The 17,599-nt window shown below is 28.8% G+C and overlaps 1 protein-coding gene and 1 non-coding gene across 3 annotated transcripts in view; one reads left to right on the plus strand and one right to left on the minus strand.

Annotated features, from left to right (window-relative positions):
• LOC126750601 (LIM/homeobox protein Lhx5) overlaps window positions 1-17,599 on the plus strand; it is a 146,578-nt gene that overhangs the window by 22,403 nt on the left and 106,576 nt on the right. For both annotated transcript variants that reach the window (XM_050460247.1, XM_050460248.1), the window contains exon 3: window positions 16,937-17,160. In XM_050460247.1, coding sequence (XP_050316204.1) covers window positions 16,937-17,160 — 224 coding nt within the window. The remainder of the gene's footprint in view (window positions 1-16,936; window positions 17,161-17,599) is intronic.
• Trnar-ccu (transfer RNA arginine (anticodon CCU)) lies at window positions 16,247-16,319 on the minus strand. Its single transcript has one exon. It is a non-coding gene; the product is annotated as a tRNA-Arg (tRNA).

The following is a 17,599-nucleotide window of genomic DNA, read 5'->3' on the forward strand; positions in this document are numbered from 1 at the left end:
AAAAGCATTAATTTAAAAGCCATTGATGCGCGAGTCTCGATGATCTGTTTACTAATGACGGCATTTATGACCAAAAATGAACAAATAACTGCGCATTTTTCATCCCCTCCCAACAGTTAAATAGACGAGATTCAATAAGATCCCTTGAAGTCAATCAACAACTCCCATTGAAAACCTATGGGGATTAATGAACATTGAAGTAGAATGAGCAGCCTCATAAAATAAAGGAGGTTTAATTCGTTTGGTTTTACAGGCCTGAACCACTATCACCAAGCAGTAAGGCAGTCATCTAGTTTCTAGTGTACCTGAACATTTAGTTAAGTGCCTAGAATCAAATAATAAAAATATATACGGCAAAATTATAATTGTGCTTTCTTTTTTCCGGATATTCTCTAGACAAACTATATATTATATTTCTTTTACATATTATTATTAAATATGGACTTTATTTTTTTCCTTGTTAAATGTTAAACATTACCATCCACGGACATTTTTAAATCGTTGCACATAGCATTTCTATGTCTTTTTTTAATCTCATTAAGGTGTCTGAAAATATGGTCTTTTGTGAGTTTTACTAGTCACCGCATTATCTGTTACAAATGTTTGAAGTGCATGCAGTGTTTTATTAAGCCTTCGTACTTTCTTTCCGTGTAATCATATTTTATTACCTAGTGCATGTTCTCCAAAAACATATTGGTATTTATGCCTCTTTTTTTCGAAAACAATAAGCCCAATTATTTCTGGTATCATAATAGAAATTTTTCAAATAATTGAACATTTGTCGTGTGCAATCTTTTGTCGATAACATGTTGAGAAATATCCGTAAAATAAAGCGTAATATCCGTCATATAGGTGTTATATTATCAATATTAACTTCTTTGATGCCTACAGCATTTTTAACATGCTTAAAAAAAAATCATACATAAATTATTCCGTTCTGTTTGAATATTAGAAGACCACTGAAAACCCCTGTCGACATTCATCAAGTACTGAGATAGCATTCATTTTAAAATAATTTTTAAACTTTTGTCCATTTTTCAAGGAAATATTGAATGAAGCTTTCCAATCTTTCAGCTTCTATAATTTGCTGACTAATTGTAAGGTTGGTTACCACTTTGAAACCGTAATCTTGATTCAATAAAAATCTTTGATATTTTCGGGAATAATTCATTTTCACTGTATGTTAAAATTTACGAACTAGATACAGATAAATAAAGATATAAATAAATTATTCTTAACATTAATGCTGCTGCCTAAGAAATACAATAGTGAATAAACTAAATAAGAATAAAGGAATTTTTAATTGCTTAATTGGTTGTAATATAGGTATTAATACTTCTTACCCACCAATATTTTTGCTAATATTCAATTATTCCTAAATTCTGTCTGAAAATTTCTGCAGATAATTCATTTTTTGTTTTGCTGTTGATTTATTAAAAAGTATAACCAGGATATGAATAAATATAAAGCAGGCTATATTTGTACGATAATTCTTGAAATATGTTTTAAATTAAAATCCTTGCTATGTCTTAAATCAATGTCCTTAATGATCTTTAAAATATTGTACAATAAAGTGACCTGATTCCGTTTTTTCCAAAACTATTTGACTCGTACAGCCTATATTTCATTTTTCTGTATCTTGAACTTTTTCATTCCTCTTTAGATGTTCATGCGATAATGTTCTCAAATTGCCTATAAAAAAGTAAGTTTAATTAAGGGTATACCTAATTCGGAATAATAATTATTAAAAATATATGGATTGGTGTACTGATATATCAAAAAATAATTCATGCCGACGCAAATAAAAAATTATTACTGTAAAATACACAACTTGTCAAATTTTGAGAAATGGTCAGTTTTTTGTATAGAGATTTTCCCTATATATGACTTTTTTTCAAATATATTTAGTTTAGCTATTTTTAAATAAACCGTCCATTTTTGTGTCCATTTTTAGTGTCTGACGTTTATTAGAACACGAATGATTCAGGCGACATTATCATTTTGCCGTTTTTTAAGATAAATGATTTAAGTAGAAACGCTAAAACCTTAATATTTAATATTTATTAAGTGATATTATTTTTTTTTGAGAAAAATACATTATTTTAAAAATTGTTTAACTTTAAATTAAATCCAAATAATTCTAACTGCTCAATATGATCAAACCATTATTAATACAATATATATAATCTTGTTCAATTTCTTGTACCGTACTTATTATAAATTGTCTATCAACCTTATTAAGATAATTTATAATAGAATTAATTATTTTCCTAGTAATTTTTTTTTTACTTTTTAACTAACTTTTGTAGAGGGGGGAATCAATATATGGGAAAAGATCCTGTACATACCTACCTCAGCGTAAAATTTAGCAAAAAAAATTGTTAGAAACTTCTTGTTTGTGCTTTTGATTACAAATGTGCTCATTCAGTTCTCATAAATAGTTAATCTATATTTTTAATATACAATAAATCAGATTTTCATACTAATCATGTTTCTGTTGTACAACTTACCATGCGATACACAAATACAGCGGAATCTACCTCCCGCATATTGTAGATACTAAATTTTTTCATTTACTACTGCATGCTTTATTCAAAAAATCAGAATTAAATACTATGTAACTAAATTAATTAAAGAGGCTTCCTTTTTATCCCGGAAAAATTTAGTGATTTTAAATATATTTGAAAATGATGCCGGAGTTGCAAATGATTTTTCAAATCTTTATTAAATCTTTTTTTCCAGATGTTTTTTCTGGGAGTGGACAATTGTGACAATTATCTTGATTTTCTTTACCATTGTGCACTTTTTGTTTATGTCTAGTGAAAGTCGAAAACAGTTTTTCACAAATCACTCAAAACAATAACCATTGTTATGTGTTATGTCAAAAAAATTAAATTCGCCAAGAAAATGCAAAATATTGCTAAAACAGAGAACATATCTCCAAAATATAATCGATAGTTGTTGTTGACGTACGATAAATAATTTGAAGTTAGTTGATTCGTACTTTACAAGTGTAAGTTGATAAGTAATTTCTCTTTTTTTCCCGTTAACCGTGATTTAATTAACCAAAAATGTTATCCCACACAGAAGCATTTCCATCTAAATTAAAAATTGAAATGCGTAATTGCCTCCCGCAATTTTCTTAATCCTAAGGGCACGCTACACCGAACAAAAAGAAAGATCCAGGAGAATTGGTAATGAACCGTTTTTTTGTTCCTGCGAGGCCAATTTGACGGAAAAAACGTTACAGTTTAAACACATCCCAGGGACCGATTTAGAATCCCCGTTTAATAAGCGATTTAGCATCAAACATTTTAGGAAAACGTTCGTCGTATACAATTAAGTTATGCCCGTTAATTTTATTATTTATTTTATAATACAAAAAAAAACAGCTCGAGAAACCCTTTATACAGTCAATTTAAAGTCAGCCAGTCACAATAGGGAACCACAGTGCATAAAACCACCATTTCGGCCGCGACATAACAAATATGTTTTCGAATTAACAAGACCGTTTTCGGTCGTTAAAAAACAAAAAAAAGAAAGAACGAAAATCGTATCGTTTGGGTTCCTCGGTTCGGTAATAAAAAATAACGTAATCCGAACCTGAACCGAATCGCTGTGACGAATCGGTTATTTCGATCGGTCCGGCTCGAGTGGACCTTTTTTTTCTATTTCTGACGTTTGGTATATAAATGTATGTACATAATAGGTATATAACATAAGGTGCCTGAAATTAAAAATACAATACTACTACTCATTCCAATATTCTTTTTCTAATTGGGACACCCTAGATGTTATTAGATAGCAAATATTTTTCTAAGCAACATATGCAGTTTTCATGGAAAGTTGGAAATATTTGAAATATAAGCAAGTGTCGATTTAACTACAGAAGAATTTTATGACAACTAAAAAGGCTAAGAAAACTCTAGAAAATAGGAGAAAATTCATGGAAAACTTAAGAAAAGTTGCAATAAAACAAATTTATAAAAAGTAGGCGTACTTCGTGGCTTTAAAATATCAGGCAATGGTTTAATATTACTACAATGTCGCTTTTTAGAAAAGCAATGGATAAGGTGCAAATAGCGCTAATGTTAGACAACATTCGAGGAGAACATGGTACTTAAAGAAGAAGAAGAAGAAGAAACTGAAGAAAAATGAAAATTACTATTAAGCCCTCTATTCCTTTGGCGCCCCTCACTCGATTTTACGGACCAGCAACAAACAGCCCCAAAATTAAGAGGCCTCTCTACAACGATTACCATAAATAAATGAAAGTGTTCTTTTATAGCTGCGAGGGTGGCGATATCAAGAGGACAAGAGGTTATTTTAACGTTTGATCCCTGGCGTCCTGTCTTTATAATGATTAAAATACTGAGGGTGGGAGTTGCTCGCAAAATGCATTTCGGAATCGAGTTATAGCATTCACTCCATTCGGCGAATGTAAACTGATGGTTTTTAGGGTGGCCTGCGTGGGGTTTGATAAGGGGATTTGTGGGCTCCGTGTGTTTGCGGGTACTTATTTTTCAGCTTGAAACTTCTAGAAACTTTGATGATTTTCTGAAGTTTTTTAGAGATTTTCTGAAGTTTTTAGGGTAAATTATATTCACGATCAAAACTTTAATTTCCTGAAAACTCTGTCAAGTTTTTCTGCCATCAAATATAATAATTTATTTTATTTTATTATTTTCATTTCTGCGCAAGTTTTCTTTTAAGTTTCTTTGAATTTTTTTAATTTTTTAATGAATTTCCTCATACTTTTGATAATTTTTTTAAGCTTTTTTCTATATTCTAAGATTTCTATAAAGATTTTCTATAAGGTTTTTTTAGATGAAAGGACAAGTCCTGCATTTTCTTTAATTTCCGGGTCTTCTTTTTGAGGTATTGTTGTTATTGGTTATTGCAGTTTCTTCGCAAGTTTTTTTGAATATTGGTAAGTTTTTTGATTTTTGGTTCAGTTTCTTGAAAAGTTTAACTTTTTCTGGTTTTTGGTTAGTTTTTATGAGTTTTTCTTCAGTTTTTCAGAATTTTATAAAAATTCATCGGATTTTCTTTTAATTTCAATAATAATACCCAATTATTACCCTCACTGAGTTTAACATTTTAGGTAATTTATTTGAATAAAATTTTGTTTTTAAATTTCAAAATTCTCTTCGCGGATATTCTTCAATTCGTTCTTTTTTTAATCTAGTGAATTTATTTAGATTTCCTTATATTTTGATAAGCTTTCCTTATTTAATTGGATTTCTTTGGTGCACTTATTAAGGTTTACAACTCCATGTGCTTCTTAAATTTTCATGTAAATTTTATTATTCTAAATATTTTTTCATTTTGAGTTTATTGGCATTTTGAATTTATGCAAATTTTCTTGAATTTTCGTTTTTTTTATTTTTTGGTTAAGTTTCTTAAAATGTTTAAGTTTTTCTAGATTTTCAGTATTTTTTTTTGGATTTCTTTTATATTTGTTTAAATTTCACATTAAACAATTTATTTTATTTTATTATTTCAGAGCTAATTTTTTTTCAGTTTCCCTCAATTTTTCTAAATTTCATTAAATTTTTTCAGAATTTCTTTATTTTTATGTATTTTATTAATAATTAGAATATTTTTTAGGATTTTTCTATAATATACAGTAGATACTACCCACAGTAATTTACCATTTAAGTTAAAATATTTTTGCGTCCATGTACATTTTTTAGCTTTTACATTTCGAGTTTCCTGGCATTTTATTTTTATTGCTTAATAAAAATCCATACGTTTCCTTCCATTCCTACTTTAGTTTTTTTTTAATTTTGGTTTGCAATTTTCATGTGTGTCTTAGGGTCTCCTAGAATTGTTATGGTTTCCTTTATGTTCTCTGGGTTTTCATTGAATTTCCTTTTTCGCCTTTATGTTGAAGTTATATCTAAAATATTTGTGGTATTTTAGCTTTCATTTGGTTAAATATTGTGAAAATTTTTTTTAATTTTATCTAAATATTAAATTTTCCTTGAAAATTATTCTGGTTGGATTTTCTTTAAAATTTATATTAACTTCTATAGATTCTCCCATAAGTTTCTTTAAATATTAATGTTGTTCCGTAGATTTTTTTAAATTTTTTGTTACCGAACTCTAAAATGAAAGAGTTTTTTTTTTACTTAATAATGTAAAACCGCCCTAAATACTTAGAATTTTACTGTTTCCTTGACTTTTTTTAAACTTGATGCCTTTAAGGTAATATTTACATCAAAATAATTTGTTCTATTCTATTATTATGACTTCTGTTCAAGTTTTTTTGAGTGTTCTTGAAGTTTCATAGGTGCTCTAGATTTTTGCCTAAATTGCTTAAAACTTTTGAAAATTCCTTTCGAGCTTTTTTACATATCGCGAGACTTCCTTTAATTTGCTTAAGTTTCACTAAATTTCATTAAATAATTTATTTTATTGAATTATTGCTGTTTCCCAGCAAGTTTTCTTTAATTCTTCTGATTTTTCCTATATTCAATTAAATTTTTTGGATTTTGGAATTCGATTTCCTTCTTTCGAATATTATTTAAATGTTTTAAGAATTTTTCGGAATTTTGCATTCTATTTCTCGTTTTTTTTTGTTTTTCGTTTCAACGTAATTTTATTAATTTTTTTATATAATTAGAATTTCTTGTGATTTCCTGGGAAGTCCTTGGGTTTCTTAAGAAATTCATACATTTACGTAAACTTCCGCTTTCCCAAAATAGGTTTTTCTAAAATTTATTTTGATTTTTTTTAAGCTTACTCACGTTTTATTAGAATTTAAAATTCTAGAGTTGTGAAATGCAAAATTACTCAAATGTTATCGTTTTCTTGGATTTCGTTAAGAATCTCGTGGTTGATATTCTCTTTCATTAATTTTGCGTCAAATTACTCCAAGTCTATTTGAGCTTTTTTAGGCTTAGTAACATCGTTTATTGCCTTAAAAAAATCACGAAAAATACCTTATTTAAAAAAATTATTACAGTTTTCTCAAATTTCCACTGGTTTCCATTATTTTCCTCGATTTTTAATAATTTTCTTCAAATTTCCATAAATGTTTATTTTTTGGATTTTTCTGGTTCTTGGGTTTCTTTGTAAGTTTTCGTGAATTTTCCCTTACATTTTCATAAAACACTCATGAATTTTTTAGAGTTTACTCACGTTTTATAAACGCCTGAGTTCCAAAATGTGAAATCACGAAACACTTTTGATGTTATTTAAATATTATCGTTTTCTTGGATATCCATAAACCTCTAAAAAAATGTTCCCAAGCTTGCTTGGATTTCTTATATTTTATTGGGGTTTCAACACAATTTTACAATTGTACTACATCAAAACACTATAAAGACTTAATTATATTGATTTATTAAATTTTCCTTAGATATTCACGAGTTTCCTTAAACTCTTATACTGAAACCCTTGACGTGCATGAAAAAAACAATTTCTGGATTTAAGGATCTTTATTGAATTTTTTCCTGGACAGCTCATAAAAAATCCAGAGGCAATAGATCTAAAGATCTGGGTGCCCATTGAACAAACCAATAATAATATAAATTACCCCGTTATGAGTTATACTCTATCCTGGCCCATACTACCATTTTACCTAAAATAACTTTTTTTTTTATAACCATATTTTAAAATTTAAAAGTACATTATGTGACTAAGCCAGTTTAAAAAAAAATTACCTCTTTTATGGCTTAAAAATTCCCGCGAAACTCTCGTAAACCATATTCAAATGGGCCCCAAGTCCCATACCTTATGGTGAATTACCCGACACATAATTATTACCCTTTTTTTTCATCGTACATTTTTTAGCATTTTTGAATTTTAAATTTTTCTTCTTGGCGCTCGTGACTATGGGTAATAAAAAAAAATAACAGTAAAGGACCCTTTATATATTAACCGAGAATAGAATAGGCCATAAAACGTAAACGTTAAAAGTCTTAAAACAATTCACAGTAGGGTATTAAATCAAATATTTATTGGTTTCGTTCGTATTGTTCTATTTCTAAAGGGAGAGGGGGCGAGTAAAGTTTGCAAAATTTTATTTTTAGTCACTGTTACGTATGCCTGTAATCTCCAGAAATACATTTGCAAGCTTTACTATTAAAATGACCCTCTAGATCTCCAGATTTAAGCCCAGGATTTTTTTCTAGCAGGAAATGTTCATAAGGATAAAACTGGATGGGTACAAATGGATTTTGGGAATGAACTTTACTGTTGGAGGAAACTCATAGAGTCGTGTATGGGAAATTGGTGCACATTTGAACTAGAGAAGAATGTGAAGAAAATTAGTGACATTTATTGTAATGTAAGATTATTACGATAAATATTTAAGGCAATGTAAAATTACTAAATATTCAAGGTAATAATTATATAAAATAAATTATATTTTTTGAAAGTTTTAATCAAATAGTAAGCAAAATACCTATTTATGTTATATACAACTTGGAAACGAAGACTAAAAGTGAAATTCAACGAAAATCCCAAAAGAAACCAGGAAAGTTCAAAGACACTTACAAAAGGATTACAAAAAAATTAATTGCTGAAAATTTCTAAAAAATACAAGAAAAATCATGGATTTTCAAAAAACAATGAAAATAAAATACAAAGAAATGAAAAAAAATTACATGGAAATTCAAGAAAACAAGACTTTTACAGAAACCCTAATAAGTGCACTAGAGAAATTCAAATACATGACAAAAGCTTAACGTAATTTTAGAAAGTTTAAAGAAATCCGGGCAAATATAAAAATATAAATTTACTAAGATTAAGGAAATTTTAAAGTAAAAACTAATAAATAATTAAGTAAAATAAATTACTTAAAATGCAATTCGACCCAAGTGCAAAACTCGGTTTTATATAAGGGATTATCTGAATTTAACAAATTACCTGTGATAATAAAAAACTGTGATAATCTAAACCAGTTCAAAAGGCTCCTAAGAAAATTTAGCCCGTTTTTATTTATTTTATTTATACATCTTAGCACTGTAGGTTTATTCTCGTTTCTTTTGTTTCTTGTCCTGTATATAAATATTTTACATGTTTATTTTTAATTTAACACATTTTAGCCCGTTTTTAATTATTTTATTTATTATTTGTTAATAGGTTAAGTTTTATCTTTGTTTAATTTTATTGTTGCCCCCTGGTATTACAAAAATCTGTAAAATTAAAATAAATAAATATAACTATCTGTACTAACAGTTATCAAAAAGAAATTTTCTTAGGAGCCTTTTGAACCGGTTTAGATTATCACAGTTTTTTATTATCACAGGTAATTTGTTAAATTCAGATAATCCCTTATATAAAACCGAGTTTTGCATTTAGGTCAAATTGCACCGTTCCAATAAAATAAAATCTGTACGATTTCTCGTAATATAATAACTATAAATATCACTAAATACCTTCAATCCATTACACAAATAGTTAGGTAACAAATTATGTTTAAATTTAAAAACAAACAGATACGCATTAAATAAACCCTTTGCTTCACAGACAACATATTCAGAACATTCAACATACATTTAATTGGCGTATACCAACTACATTTTAAAATTTGTCTCATAGCTCTATTTTGTATTTTCTCCATTTGCTTTATTTTATACTGAGGTAGATTAAATAACAAAGTCAAACAGAATTGTGGGAGAGCAATAATATTATAGAGTTGTAGTTTTGTATGCATGCTTAAGTTTTTACCTATTCGAGTTATAAAACCTACTTTTTTTTTAAATTTTCGCATTACATAATCAGCATGAGCTTATAAGTTTAGATTGCAATCCAACATTATGCCTAAATATTTAATTTGCCCATCATAAGTAATGTTTTTCCCATTTACAGCTATGTGCATATTTTGGATTTCCGCTTCACTAAGCTTTGATTTCTTTCTAAATATGCAAAATTTGGATTTATCAGTATTTAAACATAGCTTATTAACACACAGCCAATCAAAAATACGCTCCAAATCATCATTCAAATCTTTCTGCATTTGTTGTAAGTTTTTACCTATAATATAAAGCATTATGTCGTCAGCAAAAAGAATAACTTTACAATTAGTGTTACTCTAACCATATCATTAATATAGATTAAAAATAACAGCGGACCCAAAACCATTTCCTGTGGTACACCATATTTAACATTTACAAACTCCGACAAACAATTTTTATAAGACACACGTTGAGATCTTTTATCCAAGTATGACTTAAACCACTCTTAAACAGTATTCTTGATTCCTATATGCTCTAATTTGTTTATTAAAATACTCCTATCTACTGTTTCAAAAGCCCTCTTAAAATCAAGAAAAACGGCTAAGACATAGTTATTAGAGTCGACGGCCCTAAGAAAATCATCACACATACCAACAACAATAGACTCGCAGGAATGGTTCTCTCTAAAACCTGATTGGTTAGGAATAATTATTTTATTTGTATCACAGAAGTTTAGCAACTGTTCTTTAACAACAACTTCTAAAACCTTCTCATATATTAGCACCGTATTTATTGGACGAAACTCATTATATAATTTTGTGTTATTTACCTTAGGAACAGGAATGATAGTTGTTAATTTCCAAGATTCTGGAAAAACACCATTGCTAAGTGACGTGTTAATAACATCTGAAAGACGATTACCAACTGCATATACTACGTCACAAAGGACTTGCTTAGAGATGCCACACTCACCCCCACCCACATTTTTAAGGTTTTTTACCATGTCTTTTATTCTAACCATTGTTAATTTTTCAAAATTACTAAATATTCCACTATGCACTGTGGGTCCAATATAAAAGGGTACAGCATTTTGTGGAAGTAGTATATCCCCAATTATACCGTCAATGCTATACGCAAAATACTTATTAAATCTATTAGCTATGTCTGCCTCTTGGTTGATTACTTCTTGTTTATTTCTTGTTGTTTCAAACCTGATTACGTCTGGCAATTCTTGCTTTTTCCCAGGTAAAAGAGTTTTAAGGTTTTTCCACAGTTCTTTTGGGTTACTTTTATTTAAGTCTATTGTTTCTGCGTAAAATTTATCTTTTTCTGTTTTTATTTTACTTACAATGATATTTCTTTTCCCTTTGTATTCTTGCCAATTATTTTCACTTCCACTCATAACAGGTCTTTTGTATAATAGATCCCTTTCACGCATCATTTCTCTTATTTCAGAAGTAATCCATTTTTTGTCGAGATATTTTTTGATTTTGGACTAGCTTGACCCTGGGACACATACGATTAATAATATTTTCAATATCTCCAATGAAAGAACTAGCCAAAATATTTACTTCAGAAACATTATTATTCCAAACAGAATGTGATAATTCTTGTTGTAACTCATTGGGATCATAATTTTTAAAAGACCTCTGAAATGTTATTTTTTTATTTTGGAGTTTTTTCTTGGGAAACTGTTATTAAAAGAATTGAATGGTCGCTGATTTTAGGCGTAAGGTGAACTTTATATTGGAAATTTTTATTATTTGTTACGTGTGATGATTATTAAAAAAATCTATAAAATTTGCATCATCTTTCTGAGATGGATGATATAAAACCGAACACAAATACTGAAACAAGACTGAGACAAAGATACTTCAAGGGGCAATAACCAAACATAGTTTTCAAGACATTGAACAGTGATAATCTTATATCTAATATTACAACGTATTAATGCCATAACCCCCCCTGTTCTGTTGTTATTGGTAGTGCATTGCTCTAATTTATACCCCCTAATATTTAATTCACATAATTCAATATCACATGATACATGTGTCTCACTCAGAAATACTATTTTGGGTTTCTAATCATTAATTAATAAAATAATGTGCTCTTTGTTATTTAGAAAACCCTGGCAATTAAAATACACAATGCTACAGTTATCAACATCTTTAAAGTCTAATTGCTATTTAATATACTTACACCGTTGAATATCCTCAATTCTTTTGTAGGATTCATATTTGTTTAAGTCCCAGGTGGTATGAGTAACTTCTAGAGTGAGACCATATTTTTTATTAGACATAACACAGTTTGCACATTTGACACTATTAACATTACACTCCTTAAAATGGTGATCCAAGAAAACAAGACTTTTACAGAAACCCCAATAAGTGCACCAGAGAAATTCAAATACATGACAAAAGCTTAACGTAATTTAAGGAAGTCCAAAGAAATCCGGACAAATATAAAAATATAAATCCACTAAGATTAAGGAAATTTTAAGAAGTAAAAACAATAATTAAATTAAATAAATTACTTAAAATATAATTGTGGGTAGTATTTACTAGATTTTACTACGAAAACGCCGGGAAAAAGCCCACGAGTCTTTGAGGAAAAAGGAAAAAAAAAAAAAAAACAATGAACTGCCGAGGAAAAAGCAAGAAAAGCCAAAAATAAGGTTTAATAGAAATTATTGTTAAATTAGTAGGAATTAAGGAAACTGAAATAAAAAACAACGGAAATTCAAGAAAAATTGAATTATTTTAATAAATAAGGTGTCTTTCATGCTTTTTAATTATCGAAAAAATAAAGAATATCTCAAAAGAAAGCTAAGAATTACAAGAAAACTAAAAAATTTTCAAAAAAATCATAGAAAACGATAAAATTTGAGTGAAATAAAGAATTTTTCCTAATTTTAAATTTTATAACCCTTGGGTTTTTAAAGTGTAATAAAACTTAAATAAACTGAAAATTCATGAAAATATTTTTAGTAAATGTATGAAACAAGAAAACTTAAGAAAAATGAACCTGAATGACTTTCCAGGAAATGGTTATCATTAATTTTTAATTGTGATTTAATATTTTCCAAAAGGAACAATTTCGTGATTTTTCATTAGTCAAAGGAAAAAGTTACAGTAAACATCTAATTCTAAAAAAATGCAAGAAAACTTTAAAGAAAATTGACTAAGGTCTGGATGGTATGGAGGTAATCTTAGCACATCATGACCTTTTGCATTGAAAAGCTCGTCTATTTCATATCGTTTATATTTGGGTTTATGCAGTTTTATTAAATGATATAGTTGCGGCTTTAACATGTTATCGTCATAAACGTAACCATTGTTGCATTTCTGCTTTTTTTGTTATTGTTGTTGGTGCTTTATCTATTTGATTATTGTGGTATGGAGCATTGTCAATTACCACAACAGACCTTTGCTTTATTTTTAGAATGAGATTGTTTAAAACCCATTTTTTGTAGTTATCATAATTCATATCGTGATAATAATCGCCACTTGTGCTGTTGGATTTTCATCTAATATACCCATTGGGGACAAAACCATCTTCGCCTCCTGCATGAACTATAATGAGACGTGGTCCCTTGCTTGTTGGTTTTTTAATGCCTTCCAAAGAGTTATCACTCCAACCTTTTAAGTGAGTATGCGTTGAGTGAATGTATGTCTCGTCCATATATACTATATTTCTACCTTCTTCTCTATACTGACGCATTTTTTTTAAGAAACTCTATTCTTAGCAGCCTGATGGGTTGCTGCTCCATTAGCACTCTTTGATTGCTCCTAAATTTTTTCCATCGAAAACCGATTTTATGCATTTCCTTACGCAGAGTCTCTTTACATCCTCGATACCCAGTATCTGCGACATATTTTGCATGCACTGTTTTTAATCGAGGAACTGTTTTCTCCGTGAAATGGTGGTTAATGATTGTTCTTCGCAAAATTCCCAAATCTGCGTCATCCAAGCGAATTTTAATTTTGGTATTTTTATTAGTTCTTTTAGGGGTTGAAAACGATGTTGATTAACCTGATGTAACCAATGTTGCCTCTTTTTTAATTCGTCGAATACTTCTAATTGATACCCCTGTTGCTGCTGCCACGCGTTCTTGAACCTATAAAAAAAAAGTTAATTTATAAATCTGCCAAACAATTACACATAAGGAAAAAATACTTTGCTGTTGCGTTAACACGTGGTAAAAATACGAGCTTATACAAAAATTTATAAAATTATAAATAAAGGCGCACCAGGCCAGGTATATATGTATTAATTGGATTTTCTTAAGTTTTCTGAAGATGATCTAGTGGTAAATATCAAATTATTTAAAAATATGTTAATTTTATAAGGAAACAAAGCAATAAAAAGGATTAACTAATTGCGTGTTATTAAGGGGTGTTAAGCTGATTACCTTAAATACAAGTACCTAACCTATATTACCAAGCTACCTTCTCCTAGGTAGGTACTTTTTAGGTAAAAACCTAGATATACATATATTTACATATTTGTTTAAAAAGTAAATATTTTAAATTATGTACAAAAATATAATATTCATAAAAATCTTTATCATGATTTCATAACACGTAGGTACATATGTACCTACATTATAAATTTATACATACATTATATAAAGTGACAATTTCTTTAAATCAAAAGTCGCAAAACAATAAACCTTACAAAGCAAAACTAAATTTTCGATGCTCTAATCTTAAAAAATATTTTTTTAGGGTGGTTCTAAAAAAATCATAGCTTTTAATTCATGTGAATTGTTGACCTCCTCTGAAAAAGGTGATGTGAAAATATTTTTCCAAAATACGTACATCGAAAACTTAGTTTTCCATACCTCCTATACAATACATGATGTATTTTGGATAAGCGAAACGAAAATTGATGTTTTTTAGCCAGTCTTATAACAATAAAAAAAGCGGGTGAAAAAATAAAATGTTACCATAGCAACGCATAAATCACTTTTAAAATTATTATTTTTATCATTTAAAAGTGACCGTCTTAGTCAAAATCAAATTGTCAATTTAGAAAATTATCAAAACAACCTTTACAAATTTAATCCAAACTTTGATGCCCTTATAGAAAATACCGTACATTTCGCGGGATGAAAGGTCATAATTTGTAACTTGTCTTAATTGTTTACTCTTACATCAGTCGCGTAAAAAACAATAATAATAAGTTAAGTTAATGTAATAATAATAAGTTAATGGTATTAAATACATACATACCTTTTAGAGAGGAATTGAAACTTCTCCAGCTACAGCTTCTGCTTGCAAAAAATTTAACAAATTGCTAATTATTTCCCGACTTTGACCGGTAAGAACTTTATTTTTTAAACTAGTTTGAAAGGGCATTTTGAACTATAAAAGTTTTAATATCACCTCACAAAATATTAATAAAGATTTACTGCCGAGTAAGTATAGGTATTGCGGAGTAAACAATGTGAACACTACGAGAGCACCACTTTAAATGAGCTCCCATCGGTTTTTGTCACCGCGCATTTAAATCTCAGAGGCCAAGACACTTTGGTCGACTAGTAGCTAGTGTCAACAGATGGTTTTAAAAAAGCTTCGATTAAAAGTGTAAATATGCCGATCTTACAAACTGTCAATAACTCAAAAACAAATAAAGATTGGTATAGGACATTGTACATAAATATGTCTAGAATTTTCTGTTCTTTAAGAATACAGTATAAAAAATAGGTATTTCTATTTCAAAAATTGAAGTTGATGGTCGTAACTTATTTTTGGACCACCCTGTATATATAAAATTATAGTAAGAAAACCCGCAGTTAAAAATAAAAATCGACGTGTCCGAGCGTTTTTTTTTTGAACATACCTTGAATTTTAAATGAATTTATTCCGGACTTTTGGCTCTCACTGTATATCGAAAAATGAAAAATATGTTCAAATCTATATACTTTGCCCGCATGAGAAAACGATTGTAGATAAATTCAAGAAAATCCTCTAATCATGCAAGAAAAATATATTTTAATTTAAAGGAAACTCAATTTTACAAGAAGAAAAATGACGTTCGAAACATCAAAGTAACTTAACAGATGTCAAGAAATGTTAAAAACCCCAAAAACATCAAATATTATATATAGGTGTCATCTGTAAAACTTTTCATACGCAATTAATAAAAGTCTAATCCCCGCGTTAACACCATATTCTAGCGGACATAATTAATTACATAACAAGGCAATAAATAATTTTTATAAAATAATTAATTATGTATTAATCTTTATATCTTAATGTAGTGCTTCCAAACCTAGATAAAGCGTGTTTATGTATGTTTTTTATTTATTTATTGACATCCTATTTTTCGTGTTTATTTATTAAGCCATGTTTATGATTAAGATTAAGTGATAAAAGGTTTGTTAACATGTAATGATTTATTTTGAGATAAGATAATAAAAAAAAGGTGTGTTTCCATATAACCGGAATAAAAGCTCATATTATAGTTTATATACTTCAAAATATGATTTAATAGGAAAATTCATAAAACCTATAGAAAAAATTAAAATTAAATTTTAAAAAATAAAAAGTTTGTACCCCTGGTGGGACTCGAACCCACAATCCCCTGCTTAGGAGGCAGATGCCTTATCCATTAGGCCACAGGGGCTTGTCGTCTAGGATTTTAATCCATGTATTAACTTATACGCGTGTTTTTTTTAATTCAAATTGTTAAGAAAAGATTAATTTATTTATAATCTGTTAAGGATTATTAATTTTAAAATTCTCCGTAAAATTTTAAGAATTTTTATGGGTGACAGATCAGGTCTTGGGTCTTGGATAAAGTTTTTTCAAGATACCTGCAGTTAAACATTTTAGTTTTTGAGGTTAAGAATCGTTCGGGGAATCAGTTTTTGTGCTAATATTTTTGACAAAAATTAACCCTATTTTTGACCAATATGTTGAATAGTTTCGGAACTAAAGACTGAAAAAGTCAAAAAAGATGAGTTTTATTTTTGAATATCTTAAAAAACCATTCTTTCAAAATATGTCATGTGAACCATACATTTTTTTGGAATTTTCCGTAGAATGAATGAAAATCTAATAATATATAGGGTGTCTCGATAATAACGAAGTTCCGCAAGAATTTTATTGAAAGTACTATCAAATTGATAATTTAGTGGAAACTAGAGTTAAAACAGACAAGGAGAGTTGTCTGTTTTAACTCTATTTCGTCGTCTTCTTTTTCTTCTTTTTGAAAAAAAAAATATGTATTTTTATTTTCAGGAGATACGGTACAAAATGCGGAGGCTGTGGCCAAGGCATCTCTCCCTCCGACTTAGTACGAAAAGCGAGAGACAAAGTGTTCCATTTGAACTGTTTCACTTGCCTGGTGTGCCGAAAGCAACTGTCCACAGGAGAGGAGCTCTACGTATTAGATGATAATAAATTTATTTGCAAGGAAGACTACCTTAGCGGGAATAAAGTCTCTAGTATACCACATCAACAAGGTAAGTCCTTAGAATTGGTAGTTAGAGCACCCTTAAGGACTAAAAAGCTGGGTATCTTCCAGAGTTTTGATTGAATCATTATGAAACCAACAAAGGTTATAAAGAAATGTATTCTTAATAATTTGTCGTTTATTTTAGTACTCTAAGTTTATTGGTTTTTGAGTAACGTCACTTTGTGTCGAGCCATGAGCTTCAAAAAGGAACATTCCTGAGAGTGCTGAAAAAGCTGGATATCTTCCAGAGTTTTGCTTTAATCATTGTGAACTCTTCACAAGACTTATAGGGTGATACTTTCTTGATTCTTTGCCATTTATTTCATTAGTCTATATCCAGTAGTTTTTGAGATATTTCAATCTCCATCAGCAACACTGCCGTTTGTATATAGGCAATAAAATAATTATTGTTCAGATTGTTATATCTTTTGGTTATGTCCGTAAAT

Source organism: Anthonomus grandis, chromosome 2, assembly GCF_022605725.1.
Source record: "Anthonomus grandis grandis chromosome 2, icAntGran1.3, whole genome shotgun sequence".
Classification (NCBI taxonomy): Eukaryota; Metazoa; Arthropoda; class Insecta; order Coleoptera; family Curculionidae; genus Anthonomus; species Anthonomus grandis.